The following is a 22,160-nucleotide window of genomic DNA, read 5'->3' on the forward strand; positions in this document are numbered from 1 at the left end:
TTTTCAAAGGTTGTATTAATTCATTTATTAACAGTGTTTTTTTGGCTTTTCTCATAACAGTTTTTCAATCACTTTCTTCGCCTCCCATTGGATGCATATGCAGAATCTAGTGCTACTATGATTCCAGAATCATAGTCTATAAATATATAAACAATAAAATCACAGAGACGTTCTACTGATTTGCCAGCTCAGTAGTTGAAAGCACATAAAAATGGGTCGCACTTTATTTTACACTACTGTTTCATATGAGGGCGGCATGGTGGCTCAGTGATAAGCACTGTTGCCTCACAGCAAGAAGGTCGCTGGTTGGAGTCCCAGTTGGATCAGTTGGCATTTCTGTGTGGAGTTTGCATGTTTACATCATGTTCGTGTGGGTTTACTCCGGGTGCTCCAGTTTCCCTCACAGTCTAAAGACATGCGGTAGAGGTGAATTGGGTTGGTTAAATTGTATGTAGTGTGTGAATGTGAGTGTATGGTTGTCTCCCAGTACTGGGTTGCAGCTGGAAAGGCATCCGCTGTGTAAAACATATGCCGCAATAGTCTGTGGTTCATTCCTCTGTGGCAACCCCTGATAAATAAAGAGACTAAGCCGAAGGAAAATGAATGAATGTTTCATATGAACTTAGTTTTTACATAAATTGGGTAATACTTGGTCAATCTCTATACCAACCCTTGACCTGTAGGGACCTTTTATAACCCAGTTCCTTCTACTTACACATTAAGTACAAGTACTGTAAAATAAAGTGCAACCTAAAAATGAATGTTAATTTACACAGAATTGAAAAAAAGTTGTAAGTGCTCAGCAATTGAGTATGGAGTTTGCCCTCATGATGCGAACGACTTTCCTTGCGCTGTAACTGTACTCAAACTGAGTATGTTCATGATACAAGTTCAAGTATCCTGTTAAAAAATACAAACAGTTATTAACATTCATGCATTGGTGTCTGTATTTAAGGGATAGTTCACCCAAAAATGAACATTTACTCACCATCTAAAGTGGTTTTCTTATGTCAAACATAATATATTTTAAAGAATGTTGATAACTAGCCATTGACTTCCACAGTACACTTAAGAAATGACTTTTGTTGCTTGTTCAAAGTACTTATTTAAAATGAGTTGAAACAACAAAGTTCTTTTGTTTTCACATTTTTTGGAAAGACAAAACTGTTTTATGTTCAATCCACTTAAATTTGTAAAAGCCATTCAGTTATCTTGTTTGTTTGTTTTTTTTTTTGGGGGGGGGAGGGGACAACATGAGGGAATTTTGTAGAACAGCATTTTTTACAGTGGAGGAAAAAATCCTATCGATGTCAATGGCTGCTGATTTGCAGCATTCTTCAAAATATTATTTGTTAAAAATTTTCCAATAGTTGGCAGAGAAATAATTGTCATTTCAATTTAGGATAAAATAAACCTAAATATCCAATAAAAATAAATTAAAAAGGCAAAAATAATTGATGTAATTTAATAAATACGTAGGTCAAAGATCAAAATGGGGTTTAAGCATTATAGCATTAAATAATCATCTAATATACAGCTTTAGGTTTTTATTTTATTGTGTTTCGTGTTCCTGTGTGAGTGTATCCTGTTGTGTTTTTTCAATGCAAAATATAATACTTTTAAACATGATTTACAGAAGACATCCATTAAAACGCCTTTCTGTAACATCAGTTAATTTTGTCAGGCATATTTAATATGAAGAATCATTCGATGAAATATTAAAAGATTCAATTTTTCGGTCAAAGTACAACCCCAAAATACTAACGAAATTTCCTTTTTAATGTTTTCATTTTAGAATCATTAAAAACATGAGATTTAGGTTTATAACTTAATCTTATTCATTTGTATATGTTCTTTTGTGTAAACAGAAATAAGGAATTTAAATAGATTTGGAACAAACAAATAAATGATGACAGAATTTTCACTTTCGGGTGAACTTTACACAATGCGAAAGTTACCGTAATGATAAGCAGCGGCGTCCACTTCATCTCCTATTCCAGGAAAGTCGTCCTCAATGGATCGTGGGTATCCAGTGTCCATAGTGCCTGTCTGCTCATCAAAACTGCAGATCAGATCAGATCAGGTTTTTTTAGACTTTGGGTTTTATTTGGATTGAATTTAATTTATCCACTTGATAAGATATGAAAAACTGTTTAAAAAAAATAGCCATTTCTGTTTGATAAAGCCAGTTTTTTACAAAATCACACTCTCTGGACTTGCTGCATCCCAAACACCAATTATTTTATCTATTTATAAAAGAAGAATCACTTGCTGCATCCGAAACCGCATACTTCCATACTATATAGTACGCTAAAATCAGTATGCAAGCCGAGTAGTATGTCCGAATAATTATAATATTTTGCAGTAACTTACTGGTACCACAGTAACTTACCTGTAAATGTGTTTTACAGTAGCAGGGCCCTACCACAATTTAATTTTATAGTGAAATAGCCTTACAACAACTTCTTTTAAAAATAAAATGCCCTTTACCGCATTTTAAATTTACAGAATGAGCATTTTTAGCAGTACAAATCCTTTTTTAGTATTTATTACTATGGAATTTAATAAACTCCAAACAACGGATTCATTTTTTCATTAACAGTCTCATTTTGTCTTTAACTACAGTAGCAGTACTTGATTACTTTGATAACAGTAGAATACCGCAAATTTCTAATATGCAGTAAGTTACAGTAAAAGTTTTAAAATAACCCACAATGCAGTGCATTTTAATGTAGTGAACTGTAAAGAATGTATGTGGTATTTTACTGGTCATTTTTGCAGTAAATAACTGTAAAATTGCTGCAAAGTATTATAAAACACTTTCACACAACTACCAATTGATCCAAACTGCTTTACAATCAAGAAAGACCAGAGGAATAAGATAGAAAACCCAGTAAACCTAGCAATAGATAAAAAACACAATACAGCCAACAAACAAGACAAAACAGAACACACTAGCTTTTTTTAGAATATGCTAATCATGCAGAAAATAGAAATTCATCAAATAAATATATATATATATATATATATATATATATATATATATATATATATATATATATATATATATATATATATATATATATATATATATATATATATATATGTATGTATATAATTCCATAAGATAGTAACAAACCTCCAGTATTCTTCATCTACAAACAGAAGAGTCTTGCCCGTATCTCGGATGTTGACAGCAGCATCTATTTTGCGGACCGTTTTCGGGAGGCCAAGTTTGTGGATGTATTTTGGGTAGCCGTCAACAAGAGTGTAGCCATTGAGAGCCCACATTTTGATACCTGTAATATGTTTTAATCATGAACATGTTTGAGTAAACCAAACAGGAAAATGAGTAACACTTAACAATAAACTGTACATGAATAATGATGCTATTGCTAATATAAAAACTAAATGTTACTTTATTGTTACTATTATTGTATTGTACTACAACATGAGTTTGTGTGTGAATAATGACTACCTTAATTACTTGTTAGTACATGTTTTGTAATTAATGTATTAATTACCACTTTAGTTTAGGCTAAATGTAACCAACATGAACTCATGGCCTATTAATATATTGTTATGTCATAAGTCATAGCTTTACTTGGAGGGGCACATTATTATTACTTATGAATTCCTCTGTTTGTCCTTTTTGATGTAGACAAAACACTTTTCTATTGTTTTTCAATGTAAACGTGCATATACAACGCTATCTCATAGCAATTTTGATTTAGTGGCTAATTTGTATGAAATCATACAAGCTCATTCGTACAATTTAGTATGATTTGCTTATCCGCCAATGACGGTTGGGTTAGGGGTGGGGTTGGGTGCCACATCTCCTTTTCAAAATTGTACAATTATGAACAAATTCGTACAAATTAGAGACTAAATTGACAACTGTAAAATAGTTTCCTCATGAAATCAGGCTAGCATATCTATAATGTTTAAACACAGGAGGTCACAAGTTGTTGAGAATGAGTTAATGATAATGTGCCCCTCCAAGTAAAGTCATGACACAAAGATTTACACATTTATTTACTTGTAATGTACATGTTAGTACATCATTATTCATGTGCTGGTCTTTTAAAGTGTTACCGGGAAATTGAAAGTTAAAAGTGTTAGTTGTAAATGCTCTAAATGATGCGAGTTTTTCAAAAGATAAGCAATATAAATGCGTGATTAATAAATAAAATCTCCAAACTGACCGCTGAATATGATGACCACATCTCTCTCTGGGTTCTCATAGGCAGCGTCTACTTTGTTTGGTATTTCAGGCCAGGTGTTTTTAATGAGGGTTTGTTCTGGTTCAGGCATATTTGGATGCAGCCTCCAGTAAAACCTGCCAACAACAATAATAACACAAAAAACACATATTGCACTTAAGATTTGTGCTGCTTGTTTAAACAACCTATTTAAAATGAGCTGAAAAAACACAATTATCGGATTTTTTTTGGGTACAACTGAATTGTTCTATGCTTAAACCACTTAAATTTGTAATAAATACATAAATAAATAAATAAAAAACACTTAAGTTTTTTTTAATCAGTTTTTGTTGGGACAACGTTAAGAAATTTTGTTAAACCCAGCAGTAGGATATAATAATACACTGTGAAAAATGATGGGTTCCTCACAATTCCCAATGTTGTCCTAACACAAACTGATGAAGAAATGAAGAGTAACATGAAGGAAATAAGTTACCTTATTAGTTTTTACAAACATTAATTGAACATAAAACAATTAGGTTGTCCACAAAAATGTTAATAGAGTTCAAATCTGTATAGAGCAGGCAGCTTTACCACAGCAGTGAAAAGTTTCACCTGTCTTTAAAAATAATAGTCTCTCCACGCAGTTCAGTGATGGCATCGAAACTCAGTTCAGGGTCACATTTCTCTGGAGCAATCGGTTTAGGCTTGAATTTTTCATGGTCTGGGTTTTCACCTTTTAATTCACATAAATCAGATGGTTAAATCAGGATTGCAAAGACTTATAGAGTGATCTGTAGGTCAGAATGGTGTATTGCTCACCATAGAGAGACTGGATGCCCTCAATGTCGTCCTCGGAGAGAGGGAAACCTTTGGCGTAGGAGTAAACCGGGTACATAAGAGATCCAGGGTCTGACGAATGAGCCATACCGAGAGCATGACCAAACTCGTGAGCCGCAACCAGGAACAGATTGAACGCTGCAAACAACAGGATAAAAGCAATGATATAGTTGTAGGTAAATAAAATGGAATATGAAAAATAAAATAAAAAAAACTAACAAAAATTTACATTTAAAAAACAAACAAACATCTATTTAATATCCATAACTTTAATCTGTAAAATTTCACTTGAGAAATATTTGAAAAGGAACAATATTTGCACAGAAGGGGCTAATAATTTTGCCCTCAACTATATATATCTTTGTGTGTGTGTGTGTGTGTGTATGTGTGTACAAGTTTATGTGGTTTACAAGGATACAAAATAGTATGATAGCATGTAGTTGTATTACATTAATGTGGTGTATGAGGACATGTGTTATGTCCTCGTAATTCAAAATGGTCAAAAAATCATACATAACGAGGTCTTTTGACATTCAAAATTTCCTTCAGGTTTCTTGTGAGGGTTTTGTTTAGGGGTAGAGGTCCTCGTAAACCAGATACATGAATGAATGTGTGACTGTTTTGGTTCCTTTTGTACCATGATAGTCTTCAGTCCATGTTTCATCCTCGTCAAAGTGTGTATCACCACCAATGCCGATTCCAGGAGGATACGCATGAGCAAGAAGACCTTCAGGTCCATCAAACGGGTTGAAGTCTCCATGTTCTGCCATTCACATATACAAAAACGTATGAGGATTTGAAGAAAGGATAAACACCCTGCAGTGAATCCTGCATAAATGACACAAACGGTGGTACCTTTTGTTCCAAAGCTGATCATGATGTCGGCAGTTCCATCAAACGTTTTCGTGAATCTCAGCGGGGTCACTTTGCTCCAGACGTTCAGTGCTTTTCTTACGGCTCTGTCCACAACCTTCTTCTTCAGATCAGGAGTGTAGTTCAGAATCCTGCGAATAAAATGAACAATATATTGGTTGCTTTATTTATATGTTTCCTTTTAAATATGATAAATATCTGTGAATTATTGCTAAAAAAACTAAAAAGTTAGTTTTTTTTAAATAGAATCAATTGAGCACTGTATTTTGTCGTGTTTTGATTTAGCAAATTAGAGTTATAAAAATGATTTATATATTTATTGCATCATATATCGATTGTCGGCTTTCAAATGTAAAGAGTTATTGGTTTTTGGTATTGTCCAAACTGTCCATATCTGCATCCTTTTATTGTTTTCCCTTAATATATATACTTGGGCTGTCGATTGATCTATTTTAATACAATTAATGCAGGCAGATGCTGAATGAATCAGTCTTCTGAACGAATCGAATGAATACATGAGTCAATGAATTACTCATTAAACATTTACCACAACCTACTTGCAGTATTAGTTTCTTATTTAGAGGATTATGTCTTGAACAAAAGTATTTAAAATTAATCATTCATTTATTCATTTTCTTGTCGGCTTAGTCCCTTTATTATTCAGGAGTCGCCACAGCGGAATGAACCGCCAACTTATCCAGCATATGTTTTACGCAGCGGATGCCCTTCCAGCTGCAATCCATCACTGGGAAACATCCATACTCACTCTTACACTCATTTCCCCCACAGTTTTTGGACTGTGGGGGAAACCGGAGCACCCGGAAGAAACCCACGCAAACACAGGGACTCAAGCCAGTAACCTTCTTGCTGTGATGCAATTGTGCTACCCACTGTGCCACCATGACGCCCCTCAATTTAATATAAAAAAAAGATATAAAATTAAATAAATACAAATTTAAAAATAAAATACATAAATAAAGAACTTTTACTCTAAATCTACTCTTTTACTCTATACTCAAAATCTTTTTATTACATTTGTTTCATTTCAAACCTGTATGATTTTTTCTTTTATGCACACTAACTGTACCAAAAAAAAAAAAAAAAATACTAATACTACTAATACTTCCCTTCTTAGACTTTACAGACCTGAAACTTGCCTATAGCACTTATTCATTGTTGCTCTTGGTTGTGTAAATTGCTTCCTTGTCCTCATTTGTAAGTCGCTTTGGATAAAAGTGTCTGCTAAATGAATAAATGTAAATATAAATGTATAATAATTTTTATTAAATTAAACAAAAAATAAATAAATAAATAAATAAATAAATAAATAAAATTGACACAAATGTAAGTAAAAGATTTTTCATTTTGGTAGTTTCAAACCTGTATGATTTTATTTCTTTATTATAATAGATAACTAAGCATCAATCTACATGCAACTTCTGAAAAAAAGCATGGCCATTGCAGCCTAAATGAATTTTTTATTAAAATAATCTTTCTAAATCTGCTTTTTTTATGTCCATATTATGCTTTTTGCTTTTACAATATGTTTGTTTTTATAATAATAAGCTAAAAAATATTTCCCAGCTCAACTAATCACTACATCATGGAATAAATTAGATTAAACACTTTAATTGATGCACTGTAATAAATAGTCAAGACAATATGTTTTTAGTTGATTATAACTTATTAAACAAAGTTAATTATGTTCTAACTTAATTTTATAAGTTACTGTTTATGTCATTCCTTCATTCATTTTCTTTTCAGCTTAGTCCCCCTATCAATCCGAGGTCACCACAGCGGAATAACCCATTAACGTGTCCAGCACATGTTTTACGCAGCGGATGCTCTCCCACCCGCAACTCAAACCTGAAAAACATCCATTCACACTTATTCACACTCACACACTACGAAAAATTTAGCCTTTAACCAGCGACCTTTTTGCTGTGAGGTGACGGCACTACCCACTGCGCCACTGCGTTGCCGCTGTTTAAGTCAATTTAATATAATATAAGCTCAAATAAATAAATTATAAATACAGTTGAAGCCCTCCTTTGGATTTTTTTTTTCTAAATATTTCCCAAATGATGTTTATAACAGAGCACAGAAATTTTCACAGTATGTCTGATAATATTTTTTCTTCTAGAGAAAGTCTTATTTGTTTTATTTTGGCTAGAATAAAAGCATTTTTTCATTTTTTAAACACCATTTTAAGGACAAAATTATTAGCTCCTTTAGGCAAATTTTTTTCGATGGTCTACAGAACAAACCATCGTTATACAATATCTTGCCTAATTACCCTAACCTGCCTAGTTAACCTAATTAACTTAGTTTAGCCTTTAAATGTCACTTTAAGCTGTATAGAAGTGTCTTGAAAAATATCTAGTAAAATATTATTTATGTATATACACACACACAGTTAAAGTCATAATTATTCACCCCCCGTTAATTTTAATATATATAAACTTAATTTAATTCAGTTTAAAAATTGAAGACAACCAGTATTTTCTTTTTTTTTTACAGTGTGAACAGAGTTTTAGAACAAACACAAACCTGAAGGTCACGTTTGTGGTTTTCCATTTGAGATCTCGAGGAAAGTGATTATATTCAGCCACATCTGGAACTCCACAGCGAGCCATTTCCATTAGCTCCACAGTCTTGTCATCCAGCTTTCCAGTCACCTCCAGCTTAAAAAACTCCTGCATCTCTCTGATCTTCTGCTGCATGAGATCAGACGACTTTCCCGGTCGCTGAAGACCAGCCGGCATGCCATAAAACCTTTGAAGGTATTTCTAAGACAGAAAAAAACACATTTAAACATGCAAACCAACAAGCAAAATCCTTTAAAGAAAGTTCGTCTTACTTTAGCTAACACAGCTTTGTCTTTCTCCTCAGTTGAAATGGGTTTTGCTGAACTATATGCAGCGATCACCAATAGTAGAACAGTTTTAAGCTCCATGTTGGCCGTATGATGTTGTGCTGGGTCTAAAAGGCATTTTTATAGTGCTTCGTCCTGTCAAAAATTGTTAGTGATTCATGTAAAAAGTACCTTGGGCAATCTGCCACTTCCTCTAAACGCGCAGCCAGCAGAATGTGGTTAAAATCTACTTTTAGGACACCTGAGTGAGCAATGAAGTCACTGCTGCAGAGCTCAGACTGACTTGTTGACTCATTTTTGGTCATTTTAACAAATTGACATGCATGACTATTGTTTTTGTTTTGGTCACCTGGGTTGATTTTACAGTCTGATGTGCAACAAGCCGCTCGGGTTTGGTAATGTGTGATTTAAATATATGAGAGAAATCTATTTCTGAAATTCATATCCAGGTGACTATTTTTTTCTTCCAGACTGCCGGGTAGGATTATGAATCATAGCCGTTGGGTTTTGACCTGGCATATGACTTCTAAACCTGTATGCACACATTAAAGAGGAAATATGGAGAACATTTAGCAGAGAATAGTGAGTACACAGACTAGGGGTTATCAAAACATCAATTACAACACAATTTCTATTACATGCTCTGACAAATTACCCATAGCTTGACAAATGATATATATATATATATATATATATATATATATATATATATATATATATATATATATATATATATATACTAAAAACTTGTTTTTTTTAGTTATGGTGACCACAAAAATCTATTGTTTTCCTCCACCAAACCATACAGTAGTTTAGACGGATGGTGTTTCACATAAAAATAAAAATATATACTACTGCCTCTCAATATTTGACATCCAAAGTAGGAAAAGCAAATACTATGGAAGTAAATGGTTACTGGTTTCCAACCTTTTTCAAAAATATCTTATTTTGTGTTGAACAGAAGAAAACAGCTTTTCAGTTAAAGTTGAACTATTTACATGCTATATTAACACACCAGAAAACCATGGTTAATAAAATTCCAATTTAAAGACACCTTTTTTAGGCATCCTACATTTATGTGATGCATTGTGTATATGCTTTACTAAAATGATAAGGCTTTGTTTTAAACTGAGAGAGAGAGAGAGTGTGTCTGACCCTCGGACATTATTAGGAAGGCTGTTCCAGAATTTAGGAGCCATATTAGAAGGCTCAACCTCCTTTAGTGGACTTTGCTATTCTACTAGAAGCCCTGAGTTTTGAGATCTTAAAGTGTGAGTTGGATTGTAGCGAGTCAGAAGGTTGGTAAGACAAACAGGAGCTAGACTATTTAAAGCTTTATTTGCAAGAAGTAATACCTTTTTTAATGTCACCACTCTATTACTACAATAAAATTATGGTTATTTTTTGTAAGGGTGCTAATGGCTTATCAAACTGATGGAAATAGATGAATAACATTTACTGACAAATTTTAATTCTATTTAGCCAGGGCATTTTTAAAGATTCAAAAGTGATAGTAACAATGCTTATTTTATGGCACATTACAAAGGATTTGTATTCTTGAAAAGACTATATTCAGATATATTGATAATTTAGTTTTACCGTCATGGGAATTAATTATATTATAAATATTATGAAATAGAAAAGATTTTTCGAATTGTTATAAATTTCACAATATTTCAGTTTTTATTTTTTAAGATCAGTATGCTGACATATTTCACAATGAAACTGACTATTTGAGGGTGGGGTTTATTTTTGTACTCCTCTCATCTTCTAATCGGATCAAACTGATTTTAGGCTGGTTGGTGGTTTATACTTCTGCGTCATGCGTATTGTCCGGCGCAGCCTTTGTGTGTTTGCATAGCCCTCGGCGTGTCTGACACCGATGCTGACGCCGAACAACGCGTAGCACAAGCTCTCCGATTGGTCGGATTGGTAGCTGTGCCGAGTGTGGGCGGTGCTGAGAGCCACGAACCTGATGGAGCGAGTGTTTATAAGTGACAAGTCTCGTGAAGGAGCTCAAGATGTTTTGTGTTTCCCTCATAATTAAAGCTGTTGCACGTACACCAGCTCCCGCTTCTGAATGAGTTTTAGCTACTTGTACATTAGCGTTCAGAAAAAACAAAACACCTGTGAAGAAGCTCGACACAGAGGAACATGAAACAATCTACTGCCAGCTAGCATTTCAGAAGTGTTGCAGAGCAACACAAATAGCACGCAGAAGTATAAATGCATGGCTTCGGGCAAGGCATGCGCCATGGGTTACAGCGATCGCTTGACGCAGAAGTATAAACCAAAAATGGTTGGAAGGGTGTGGCTAATCAGATTTTGCACAAACTGCCAAACTGGCATCATCAGAGAAAGGCTACCATTCCAGAGATTCAAATTACCAAAACAGACTGTTTTTATTTCCTTAATGAATTAATTTGCACATATAAATTCACTGTAAAAAATGCTGGGTTCCACACAATTCCTATGTTGTCCCAACACAAATCAATTAAGCGAACTCAATTGTTTATACAAATTTAAGTAGAAAATTGGGTTGTCCACAAAAAACTACAGAATTGTGTTGTTTCAACTAATTTTAAATAATTGGATTAAACAAGCAGGAGAAATATTTTTTTTAAGATTAATTTTTGTTTACTTTAAGGCTAACAATATGTGCAAAATACTTTTTGATTTTATACAGACTGAACCTAAAACTGACTCCTTGAACCTGACTACCCCAGATTTCTGTATAGTAATGTGTGATCAAAAACAGCCCTGGATGTTTTGCAGAGCTGTTAGGGACTTTTTCGGAGCTCTGCAGCGTCATCACATGAAAAACAGTCAATCTGCTGGTTTTGTGGTCCAGCATGCATCCATTTAAAAGAACACAAAAACAGTTTTATGAACTATTGTGTTTTCTTCATTTATTATGTTGGTCTTTAAACTTGTTTTTTTATAGCTGCGTGAACTTGTTTTATGTCCATGGGGCAATATATTTCCAGGACCACAAGTGCGGACATGTCCTGTTAATGGCAGCTGTCACCCATTTAACAGTATAATGGAGAGACAGAATTCTTGAAATGTAACTTCTCTACGCCACACCTACATAAAATACACACATTATTAGGTAGACAGGTGTCTGGATGTCTGATAACACTGATTTAAGTATCACTGTTAAAACACGGCACACACACACATAAAAAATACCCACTGGTTTCACACTGCACAATGTTTTCAAAGTAGCTGTTTTTTTGCAATTATAGGTGATTAAAGAAGATATGTAAAAAACAGTACGGGTGGGGTTTTCTCTGTTTTTTTCTCTGCCAGTCTGTATTTTTATCATCTGTCTTTCAGCTATGAACGAGAAGAAGATCTTAAAAAATTAAACAATAAACAAATGGTTTGCTCCCACACAGATTCAAAAAATCCGAAAACAACAAGAACTGCAAGAGGAAGAAGCTATCTTGATAAAAAATTAAGAGGGAGATTATGTGGGAAAAATATTTTTCTGTTTTATTAGTGTAGCAGCTAAATAATATTTTAGTTTAAATAATTTATTTATATATATATATATATATAATAACCGTCCACCTATTTTTTTAGCATTCACCCAAAAACAGCAACAGTCGAAAAATAGTAATTATAATAATAATAACTATTACCAAATACTACAAAATATATTATATATACTTAAATCACTTTTACATTAAATTAATTACAAATGATGACATATCTAAATAAGTTTATTTTAAGGTGTCTTTGATACAGTGTAACTATTCCTTTAATTACTCAGCAAACTTTACATGTACTTCTGGGGCGGATTTAACCAATAAGCAAGGTTGGCGGCCGCTTTGGGCCCCAGGAAATCTAGGGGCCCCCAATAAATATCTAGAAGTATAAATGACACTTTTACAGTTTTCTACTGTATTTTGTACGGCAGGAGTTAAAGATATTTTAAAGGACAATTTTAACGTAATTAAATAGTATTTAATGTACAATCGAATATAAAATTATTATAATAATGTAATGTCATGTAATAGTAATAATAATATTACAAAATAAAATATCCATCAGGAAGCAGTCCAGCAGTCAAATTTAGAAAAACCTACCTACTTGTAAATTTATTTTGAGAAAACTAATCATTTAAAATCTAGAGATTGCATTAACTTAAAATGTTGAAGATTGAGTCATATAAAACAACAGCAATATAAATAAACATTAAATAAATATAGATAAATATAGTGTGCATTTCAGGACTTGGTCCCTGTGGCTGGAATTGCTTATTCGCTGGAATCCACCCCTGCTTACTATATGGTTAGGATGAATGTAAGGTCCAGGGTTACTTCCATAAGTTATGCAAGTTAGGCATAATTAATTGTAATTAATATAGAAAGTACATGGAATGTGTAACAAGGACAACTTTAAATAGTGTTACCATTGTTCATCTGTCTTTGTCTTTGTTCTTCTGAACAAGTGAAGACATGTACAATAAAAACACTGACTAAAGAAAAAAGTGCTGTTGAAGTAGATGATGATGATATCCATGTAATTCAACTCTATCTTGACTGAGGGCCAAAACTTACACATGCTCTATTTCAGCTAGAAAGATGCAATGAACTCCTACACACACTGAGATTGATGATGAGAGTGATGAGATGATGAGATCCAAAAGCTGAGATCAGTTCCTTCAGTGGAAATACCCCTACTTTAGTAGGACCACACTCTTTCCCATTTTGGGCTGGGAAACACCAAGTTGACGAAAAACAATTAGCGCAGATGAACCTCAACTGTGTTGTCGCAGCATGTTGGCTCACGTCTGGCTCTATCTGGACCAAAAAGCTGCATGTGCATGTAGTAAAACGAACAAAAGGTGACTGTTTCAAGAGTGCGCGTTCTGCACCTTAGGTACACCTATTCAACTGCTGGTTCACACAAATATCTAATCAGCCAATCACATGGCAGCATCATAATGCATTTAGGCATGTAGTCAAGAGACAATCTTCTGAAGTTCAAAACGAGCATCAGAATGAGGAGAAAAGGGCATTTGATAAAACACCCCCCTATAAATTTTACAACTCCCCTATTGACCTTATTCTCCGCAGACGAATGGGCGCTGCCATTTGAATCTTTTTGGTACGAGACTTCCGGTCTCATTCACTTCCATTCATTTTTAGACATTAAAAACTGCTTGTTTCGCTGTTTGATGTTGCAAACTGATATTTCCTTGTTATATTATTCTACTTGGTCTGTATAGTCATGCAAACATTTGTTTGTAGAGCAAGTAGTTTGACTGTTTTTTGCCGTTTATTATTCTTTGTCATTTCTCCCATAGGCGACTGAAACGGAAGTTCTAAGACAATCGCGAAAACAGGCGCACTTCCGCATTTTGGAATAATGTCAATAGATCTGACAATTTTTGAATCCATTTAGTCTCTGGGTCTGTTGAGAGCCCTTTTAGCTTAGCAGATCGGTGAAATGGATTAGACCATTAGCATCCGACATTAAAAAGCATTAGCACTACATTAAAAAGTTTAGATAATTTTCCCATTTAAAGCTTGACTCTTCTGTAGTTACACTGTGTACTAAGACCAACAGAAAATTAAAAGTTGCTATTTTCTAAGCTGATATGGCTAGGAACCAAGTAGTCTCCAGCACCAAGCCCTCCATTTGCACCACCAGTTAGAATCTGCTGTAATCCCGCTGTATTTTCTTGTAGCTTATTTATAAAAAAAATGGTCGAAAGTGACTTGAACTCAATGGATGTCAGAATTACGATTTGTCAATTCATAGGAACGTCCCAAGAGAACTTGAATGCCACATAAGAGTCTATGATGGCATGCTGGTTGGTATCAGACTGGTCTGAGTATTTAAGAAACTGCTGATGTCTCTGGTGAAAAAACCAGAGCTTTTTTTTAAGCAGGTTTTTACAGGGAGAGTACAAAGGAGGTAATGAGGAGAATGAGCAGACTAGTTCAACTCAAATTAACACTTATACCAACCAAGGCTTTCAGAAGAACATCTCTTAATGTGCAACACATCAAACCTTGAAGCAATATTATTGTCTTAGCCCATTTTTAGTCCCTTTATTACTAGCTGAACATCATTTAAACACTACAGTCGGTAACACTTTATTTTGATGCTCCATTTGAGTATTAGTAGACTGTCTGCTTAATATTTGCTGATACTGCTGCGTCAACATACATTAACTGACTATAAGTAGGCCCACACGGAATCTGCGCACGCAGAATTCTGCAGATTTTTAGCCCATTATTAATTCTGTTTATTTACTTGAGTAAATGTGTAAATCTGAATTTATTCAGTTTTTATTCAGTAATTTATTACTTTTTATTTAATATATTAAGGTTTTAGTTATGATACTCCGCTGGATACTCCCAAAATAATTCAGCAGAAATCCGCAGATTTTTACCAAAAATCTCAGCAGAAATAGCAAAAAACGTCCGCAGATTCCTTCTGGCCCCGACTATAAGAAACTGTGCAAGTACATCTCAGCTTACACTAACCCTAACCCCAACCTAACAGTTTACTTCTTATCTAATGAGAATTAGTTGACATGTAGATGCAATGTAACAAACAGACCATCAAAATAAAGTGTTACCTCACAGTCTACCTGTGTTGTGGACTATGTCTATCCCTTTATGACCACAGTGTACTCATCTTTTGATGAATATTTGTCAAAAGGTTTAAATGATCTCAGACTGAACATGCAAATGAGTTCACTATAAACTCTGAAGGCCTCCATAGTCACCAGATCTCAAAATAGAGCATCTTTGCGATGTGCTGGAATGGTAGATTCACATCGTTAAACTTCAGTTTCAGCTTTATCTCAGTATGGACTAAAATCTCATTTCCAGCACCTCATTTCAAGAATGAAGGCAGTTCTGAAGACAGAACAAAGGTCTAACATTAACCCCCCTTATAAACTGAATGCATCATGATCCTCTCTATTTCTAAAAGGTGATATGGTGCGTAAATGACATGATGTCAATGATGCAGCAATCACTGAACATTTTAAAATGATCTTAGCAAATGATGACATTCTGCTTCTTGAAAGTGCTGAAAAGAGAGTGAGTGCTGTAATAACACTGTAAATTCATGCAGCTATGCTGAATGAGTGTGAATCATGCCCATATGAGGCTATATGGGGAACTTCCCAGGTTTATAATGTGGCTCATGTCTCACATCTGCCAGGATGATATATGGGGAAGCGGATGTTATGAGAGAAGCTGCCAGTGCACAGTTATAAAGGACACACTTATTCCTGACCGCAGGGACATTTGCTGATTTATAAGACCATTTGCTGGATTAAAAAAAAACATATTTAGTTAAGTAAGGGAACAGTTTATTAGATTATAGATTGAATTCAATTAAATCAAGATTTTATTAAAAACCTGTGTCATCTCATGGTGTACAGATTAATGTGTGACCCTAGACCACAAAATGAGTCATGCTTCAATTTTGTTCAATTCAATTCATCCTTATTTCTACAGCACTTTCACAAAGTAGATTGTGTCAAAACTGCTTAACATAGAAGTTCTAGTAAATTAAAACTACATCGGTTCAGTTTTCAGAGTAGAAGTTCAGTTCAGTTCAGTTCAGTTCAGTGTGTTTATTTTTCACTTCTGAAAGTCCAAACACGAAAGAACACATCCATTGATGCGCAGCTCCACAAGTCCCAAACTAATCAAGCCAGTGGTGACAGTGACCAGGAACAAAACTTTACCAAATGATGACAGTAAAGGAAATAACTTCAGCATGACCATTTCTCTGGCCAAACTTCTTGTACAGAAGTGTCAATTACAGTATCTAAAATTGAGATTCATACATCACCTGAAAGCTGATTAATGGTTTGTTTAGACAGGATATTATTTGACAGAGATACAAAATCTGGAATCTGAGGGTTCAAAAAAATATTGGGGATAGGCTCTTTTTTTAACTCACACATATATTTGACCATTTTTAAATCCATTTAGTTGATCTCAGAGTCACTTCTAGCTCATTGAATCGAATTAGACCATTAGCATCACACTCAAAAGTTTTATTAAAACGTTTCCATAATTTTCCCATTTCCCAATCTTCTGTAGTTACACCGTATACTAGGACCAATAGAAAATAAAAAGGTTGCTGTTTTCTAGGCTGATATGGCTAGGAACTGTACTCTCAAATTATGTTTTAATATATTTACAGTAAGACGTTTACAAAATGTGTTCATGAAACATGACTTTTACTTAATATTTTAGTGATTTTTAGCAAAAAATTATCATTTTGACCCATTTAATTTTTTTTTGCTATTACTAAAAATATATATGTGCAACATAAGACTGGTTTTGTGGTCCAGGGTCACACATTTATTTTTATTTTATTAGATTTTTTTTTTTAAATAATAATAAAACACTCTAATTTTTTATTTTTGGGTGGGGTGGGGTGGGATGGGAATAAGCTCACTTTACAAATCCCACATTTGACCATTTTTTAATACATTTAGCTGATCTCAGTGTCACTTTTAGCTTAGCTTAGCATAAATCATTGAATCAGATTAGACCATTAGCATCGCACTCAAGAATTCCATTATTTATAATTATGATTTTGACCCATATGAGGGATGTTTTGCTATTACCAAAATATATCCGTGCAACATAAGACATTTATTTTTATTTTATTTTATTTCCATTACCCTTTACTATCTCGGTTGAGTTGCGCTTTTGGGGGTATTTAAAGACATTAAGAGAGATGAAAAGCCGTAAAGCAAGATAATTATATTCAGCATTAGATGATTTTGGTTTCATATTTCAAGAACTTTAACTCCCCTGCTACTTAAGTTTCTTTAGCATTTTTTTGTTGTTGTTGATTTTTGTCATTTATTTATTAATTTATTTATGTTGTATTATTAACAAGGTAAAAAGATTGTGAAAGTATGCAATCTGATTGTTATCTCAGTTTTTTATGTAATTCTTAAAATTATTAATGCCTTTCTGTTACTGTTCAAGCATTGTTAATAAGAATTTTAAAAAAAAGTTGCGCTTCTGGAGGACTTTTATTTTAACTTCCCCGCAGCCATTGACGTTTGACGTTCGTTTGCGTGCAGTTTCACAGCCTCTCTCTGATGTAAATACAGTGCACAGCTCGTGATGTTACGGAGTATATTTATCTCCACTAATTCTTTAACACCACACAGACTTTGAGACTGCGGAGAGAAGGCAAACGACAAGGCTTTATCAGGTAGTTTGAATACTGTTAAACATATTCATCCTGGATCATAACATAGTATTATTATTTTGACATCTCAGTATGTAAGTTACAGTAATAGAAGAAGTTTTGCTTTAATCTGCACTTTAATCAGTCTTTGCAACTCTGTGTTATGAGTTTGATAGTATTTTTCATTGAATATTATCATGGCGTAAAATTTTATATTCAACATGTTATATTAAAAAACAGCAATATTTGAGAGACGAATTAATCTTATGGTCGAAGTCATATAATTTACATTAACTACACTTTGCATTTAGCGGCCCTTATTTTGTTAAAGAGAATATAGTTTTTGCTGTATAAAAACACGATGACGGATTTAATGTGATGCACACGATGTTATGATTGACAGGCGAGAGGATGGAGGAAGATTTGTCTCGTGCTTTGAATACTGTCCGTTTGGAGACGAAAGATGGCAAGATGGAGAATTTCGGGTATGTTTTCACGTCTAGCTTTCATTTAGCATATGCCTTCTCATATTAAGTTATGGATATTGCATTTTAATAATGTTAAGGGGCACAAAAGGAAGTATTCTCATTATGTAATGATCTGATGTTGATATACAAAGATCCATTCAGATTTTTCTTCAGCACAAACAAGTGTGTAGATGGTGTATTTTTTGTCACAAGGTTGTTTGTTAAAGAGCTTTTTTCCCCCATTTCAACATCCAGAATTCTCACACGAGGAGAACAGTTCAGTCTGTTGTTTGCTGAAATGGTGAAAGAATAAAGTAGGGATAAGCACTTTGGGATTAGCTTTCTCAAAACACTTTGGTACAACAGGTTTCTAGTCATGTGGAGGTTTGTGGGAAACCAAACAGTTTTACAGTTCCAGATTTTGGCCAACAGTTTCATAACAATATATGTGATGTAAACTGAATAATTTCTATTCAAGATCTTCAGGAATAAAAACATCACAGTTTTATTTGTAACTGACTACATCCTTTTTTTTTATAAATATCACAAAAACTGTGAATCTGTGACAAAAAATTATATACACACACACACACACCAGCCACTTTTACACCTTACTAGTACCGGGTTGGACCCCCTTTAACCTTCAGAACTGCCTTAATCCTTCGTTGCATAGATTTAACAAGGTACTGGAATTATTCCTCAGAGATTTTGCTCCATATTGACATGATAGCATTACGCAGCTGCCGCAGATTTGTTTGCTGCACATTCATGATGCAAATCTCCCTTTCCGCCACGTCCCAAAGGTGCTCTATTGGATTGAGATCTGGTGACTGTGGAGGCCATTTGAGTACAGTGAACTCATTGTCATGTTCAAGAAACCAGTCTAAGATGATTTTTGCTTTATGACATGGTGCGTTATCCTGCTGAAAGTAGCCATTAAAAGATGGGTACACTGTGGTCATAAAGGGATGGACATGGTCAGCAACAAAACTCAGGTAGGCTGTGGCATTGACACAATGCTCAATTGGTACCAATAGGCCCAAAGTTTGCCAAGAATCAACAAGGCATTTGCATCCACAGAACTGCCGCTCACTGGATATTTTCTCTTTCTCAGGCATTCTCTGTAAAGCCTAGAGATGGTTGCGCGTGAAAATCCCAATAGATCAGCAGTTTCTGAAATTCTCAGACCAGCCCGTCTAGCACCAACAACCATGCCACATTCAAAGTCACTTAAATCATCTTTCTTCACTATTCTGATGCTCAGTTTGAACTGCAGCAGATCATCTTGACCATGTCTACATGCCTAAATGCATTGAGTTGCTGCCATGTGATTGGCTGATTAGAAATTTGCGTTAACGAGCAGTTAGACAGGGGTACCTAATAAAGTGGCCAGTGAATATATGTGTATGTGTGTATGTATGAATGTATATATATATACATTCAGTGGAAGTCAGTGAACAGTGGAAGAATTATTATATAATTTCAATAGAATACATTTGGGCTTGACTATATTTATATATATATTTATATATATATATATATATATATATATATATATATATATATATATATATATATATATATATATATATATTATTTAGCTTGTGTTTTTGTATGCTATATGTATATGGAAAACTATCGACAAATATTAATATTTTTTATATAGAATAGAATTGATATTGCTGTACAAACAAAAATAGAAAATCCATATTTTTATATATTTTTTCTTGTTCTCTCAGACTTTCAATAATGCTGCACTATTGTTTGAGGGTCTGTCTTGTGGAGTTTAGATTAAATGTGTTGGGTGGGCCATGAAGCCCTAGTTGAACCAGATTAGCATTTTAATCTTTAAATCTAAAAGTCCGCCTTTGCCTCACCCTCCTTCTACCACTCCTCCATCCAATATCACATTCTTGACTAATTATTAATTATTAGAATTACTGCCTTTGCCTCCCTGAAACTCGGAACAAACAAATCTGACAAGGCACTCAGTAATGTCAAGCAGCATGGAGGAAATCTCTGAATATTTCAGTGAAAAGCTTCAGCGACAGCGTTCAGACAGTGCAGCGAGCAGCAGCACACAGTCCACCAGCAGCCGACAACATGTGCGACAGCGTCTGGCGATGCTCTTGACCTGTGTGGATGATCTGGACACTGATCATAAGCTTCAAACGCAGGTGGCAAAAACCTTAGATGAGGCTTTTCTTGTCTGCAGGCAGATTGCGGGCCGACCTAAGAAAAACCCCTTCAGGTTTTTTAACTTTCACTTCTCTTGTTGCATCTGCAAGATCTAAACTGCAGGTTTTGTGGTGACTCTATTGTTTCAGAAACATATCAATGATCTCTGGGGGATGAGAGGTTTTGCACTTTAAATGTTAGCTTGAAGGTCTTATAAATGGTTGAACGGATTGCGCTGTGTAAGATGTTAAGCTGCTGTGTGATATGCTTGGAATTTCGTGAACAGATTAGTTTAGTTTAAATGGTGTTATTGTTAAAGGTCTCCTGAGGTGACGTGAAACTCAAAGCTTTATTTGATGATGTGTTATATAAGTTTAACTCAACAATAAAAGGCAGGACATATATTAAAAGGAGGCTCCTCCTCTTTTTGAAAATAGCCAATAGCATTTTGTTCATTTTGCCACAGTTTAGGATAGCAATGTTGAATCTGACTAACAGTATTTTCTACTTTAAAATACAACATTTAGTGTATAAATCAATAAGGTAAAAATACATTTTGTGGTCTATGTGAACATGATCTGTTCTTTTAATTAAAGCTAATTTAATCCAGTCAAGTAGATGTTTATTTTGGTAATCCTCAATCAAAGTCTGAGCATTTGCTTCTACATTTGGAGTGGTGGCGCTTCTGTGTTATTGTCAGTTTGACAGCAAAATATTCTTAACCACACCCCTCTTATCTTATTCGTTTGCTAAGAGGTAATAAGCAAAAAGAAAGCCCCGCCCCGCCCCCTACTCAATACTCTGTTTTACTTGGAAATACATCAACACACTCAAATAAAAAGACTTTAACACTTTCTTTCCAGTGGAAAAGATATTTGTGTTGGGGTGGGACTATTCAGACATTAGGGCTACATGATAATGAAAAAAATTGTGATATTTTGCTTTTCTGCGACATAATGTATTGCATTATGAAATCCATTTCACCAGACTGCTGTGATTTTGTATCATACAGGGTATCTGGTGGGTCTTAAAATGTCTAAAATTTAAAAAAAAAAATGTAGGCCTTAAAAAGTCCTTAAATGCCTTAGATCCACTGACATATTGTGTTGGAGGTCTATAATCATTTCAAGCAGGTCTTAATTTTCCTATGTCCATGTACAGCTATACCCAATTGGGCCAACACCCATACAATCACTAGCAATATATTTCACTAAAAGTTTTAGGAACTTATTTACTAAATTTATTTACTTATTAATATGGCTCAATCGTCTTCCTTAAAACAACATTACTTTTTTTTTTAACTTGGCCATTGAAAAAAATCTTTAGCGTTTAGCTTTGTGTTGGTGTGAAATTTAAGTTATTATGGTCTAAAAAAAAAGTCTTAAATTCGACTTGATAATAGCTATAGAAATCCTGATTATAGTGCTTCTGCATGAAATAGAATAAACTAGATACATACAAAAAAAGCATGCAAGAGAGAAAAACTAATTGTGCTTAATATTTTTTGGTAAGACTTCAATAGTCAAA

General features: G+C 34.2%; 2 protein-coding genes across 6 annotated transcripts in view; one reads left to right on the top strand and one right to left on the bottom strand.

Moving 5' to 3' along the window:
- mmp13b (matrix metallopeptidase 13b) overlaps window positions 1-22,160 on the bottom strand; it is a 25,409-nt gene continuing 3,249 nt past the window's right edge. Inside the window, exons 1-11 of one of the 2 annotated variants that reach the window (XM_087284467.1) lie at window positions 9,946-10,393; window positions 8,776-9,433; window positions 8,466-8,704; window positions 5,898-6,046; window positions 5,680-5,805; window positions 5,025-5,180; window positions 4,818-4,938; window positions 4,206-4,339; window positions 3,140-3,299; window positions 1,959-2,062; window positions 1-900 (exon numbers count right to left, since the gene is read on the bottom strand). In XM_087284467.1, the coding sequence (XP_087140593.1) occupies window positions 800-900; window positions 1,959-2,062; window positions 3,140-3,299; window positions 4,206-4,339; window positions 4,818-4,938; window positions 5,025-5,180; window positions 5,680-5,805; window positions 5,898-6,046; window positions 8,466-8,704; window positions 8,776-8,871 (1,386 nt within the window). In that variant the 5' untranslated portion in view covers window positions 8,872-9,433; window positions 9,946-10,393 and the 3' untranslated portion in view covers window positions 1-799. Of the gene's footprint in view, window positions 901-1,958; window positions 2,063-3,139; window positions 3,300-4,205; window positions 4,340-4,817; window positions 4,939-5,024; window positions 5,181-5,679; window positions 5,806-5,897; window positions 6,047-8,465; window positions 8,705-8,775; window positions 9,434-9,945; window positions 10,394-22,160 lie in introns of those variants that run through there. The other variant, XM_087284468.1, reaches the window with a different exon arrangement.
- The window catches only part of inpp5ka (inositol polyphosphate-5-phosphatase Ka), a 21,813-nt gene continuing 17,529 nt past the window's right edge, over window positions 17,877-22,160 (top strand). For 2 of the 4 annotated variants that reach the window (XM_087282246.1, XM_087282247.1), the window contains exon 1: window positions 20,202-20,706. In XM_087282246.1, the coding sequence (XP_087138372.1) occupies window positions 20,450-20,706 (257 nt within the window). In that variant the 5' untranslated portion in view covers window positions 20,202-20,449. 4 annotated transcript variants of the gene reach the window in all.

This window comes from Danio rerio, chromosome 15, assembly GCF_052040795.2.
Source record: "Danio rerio strain M-AB ecotype USA chromosome 15, GRCz13ab, whole genome shotgun sequence".
Classification (NCBI taxonomy): Eukaryota; Metazoa; Chordata; class Actinopteri; order Cypriniformes; family Danionidae; genus Danio; species Danio rerio.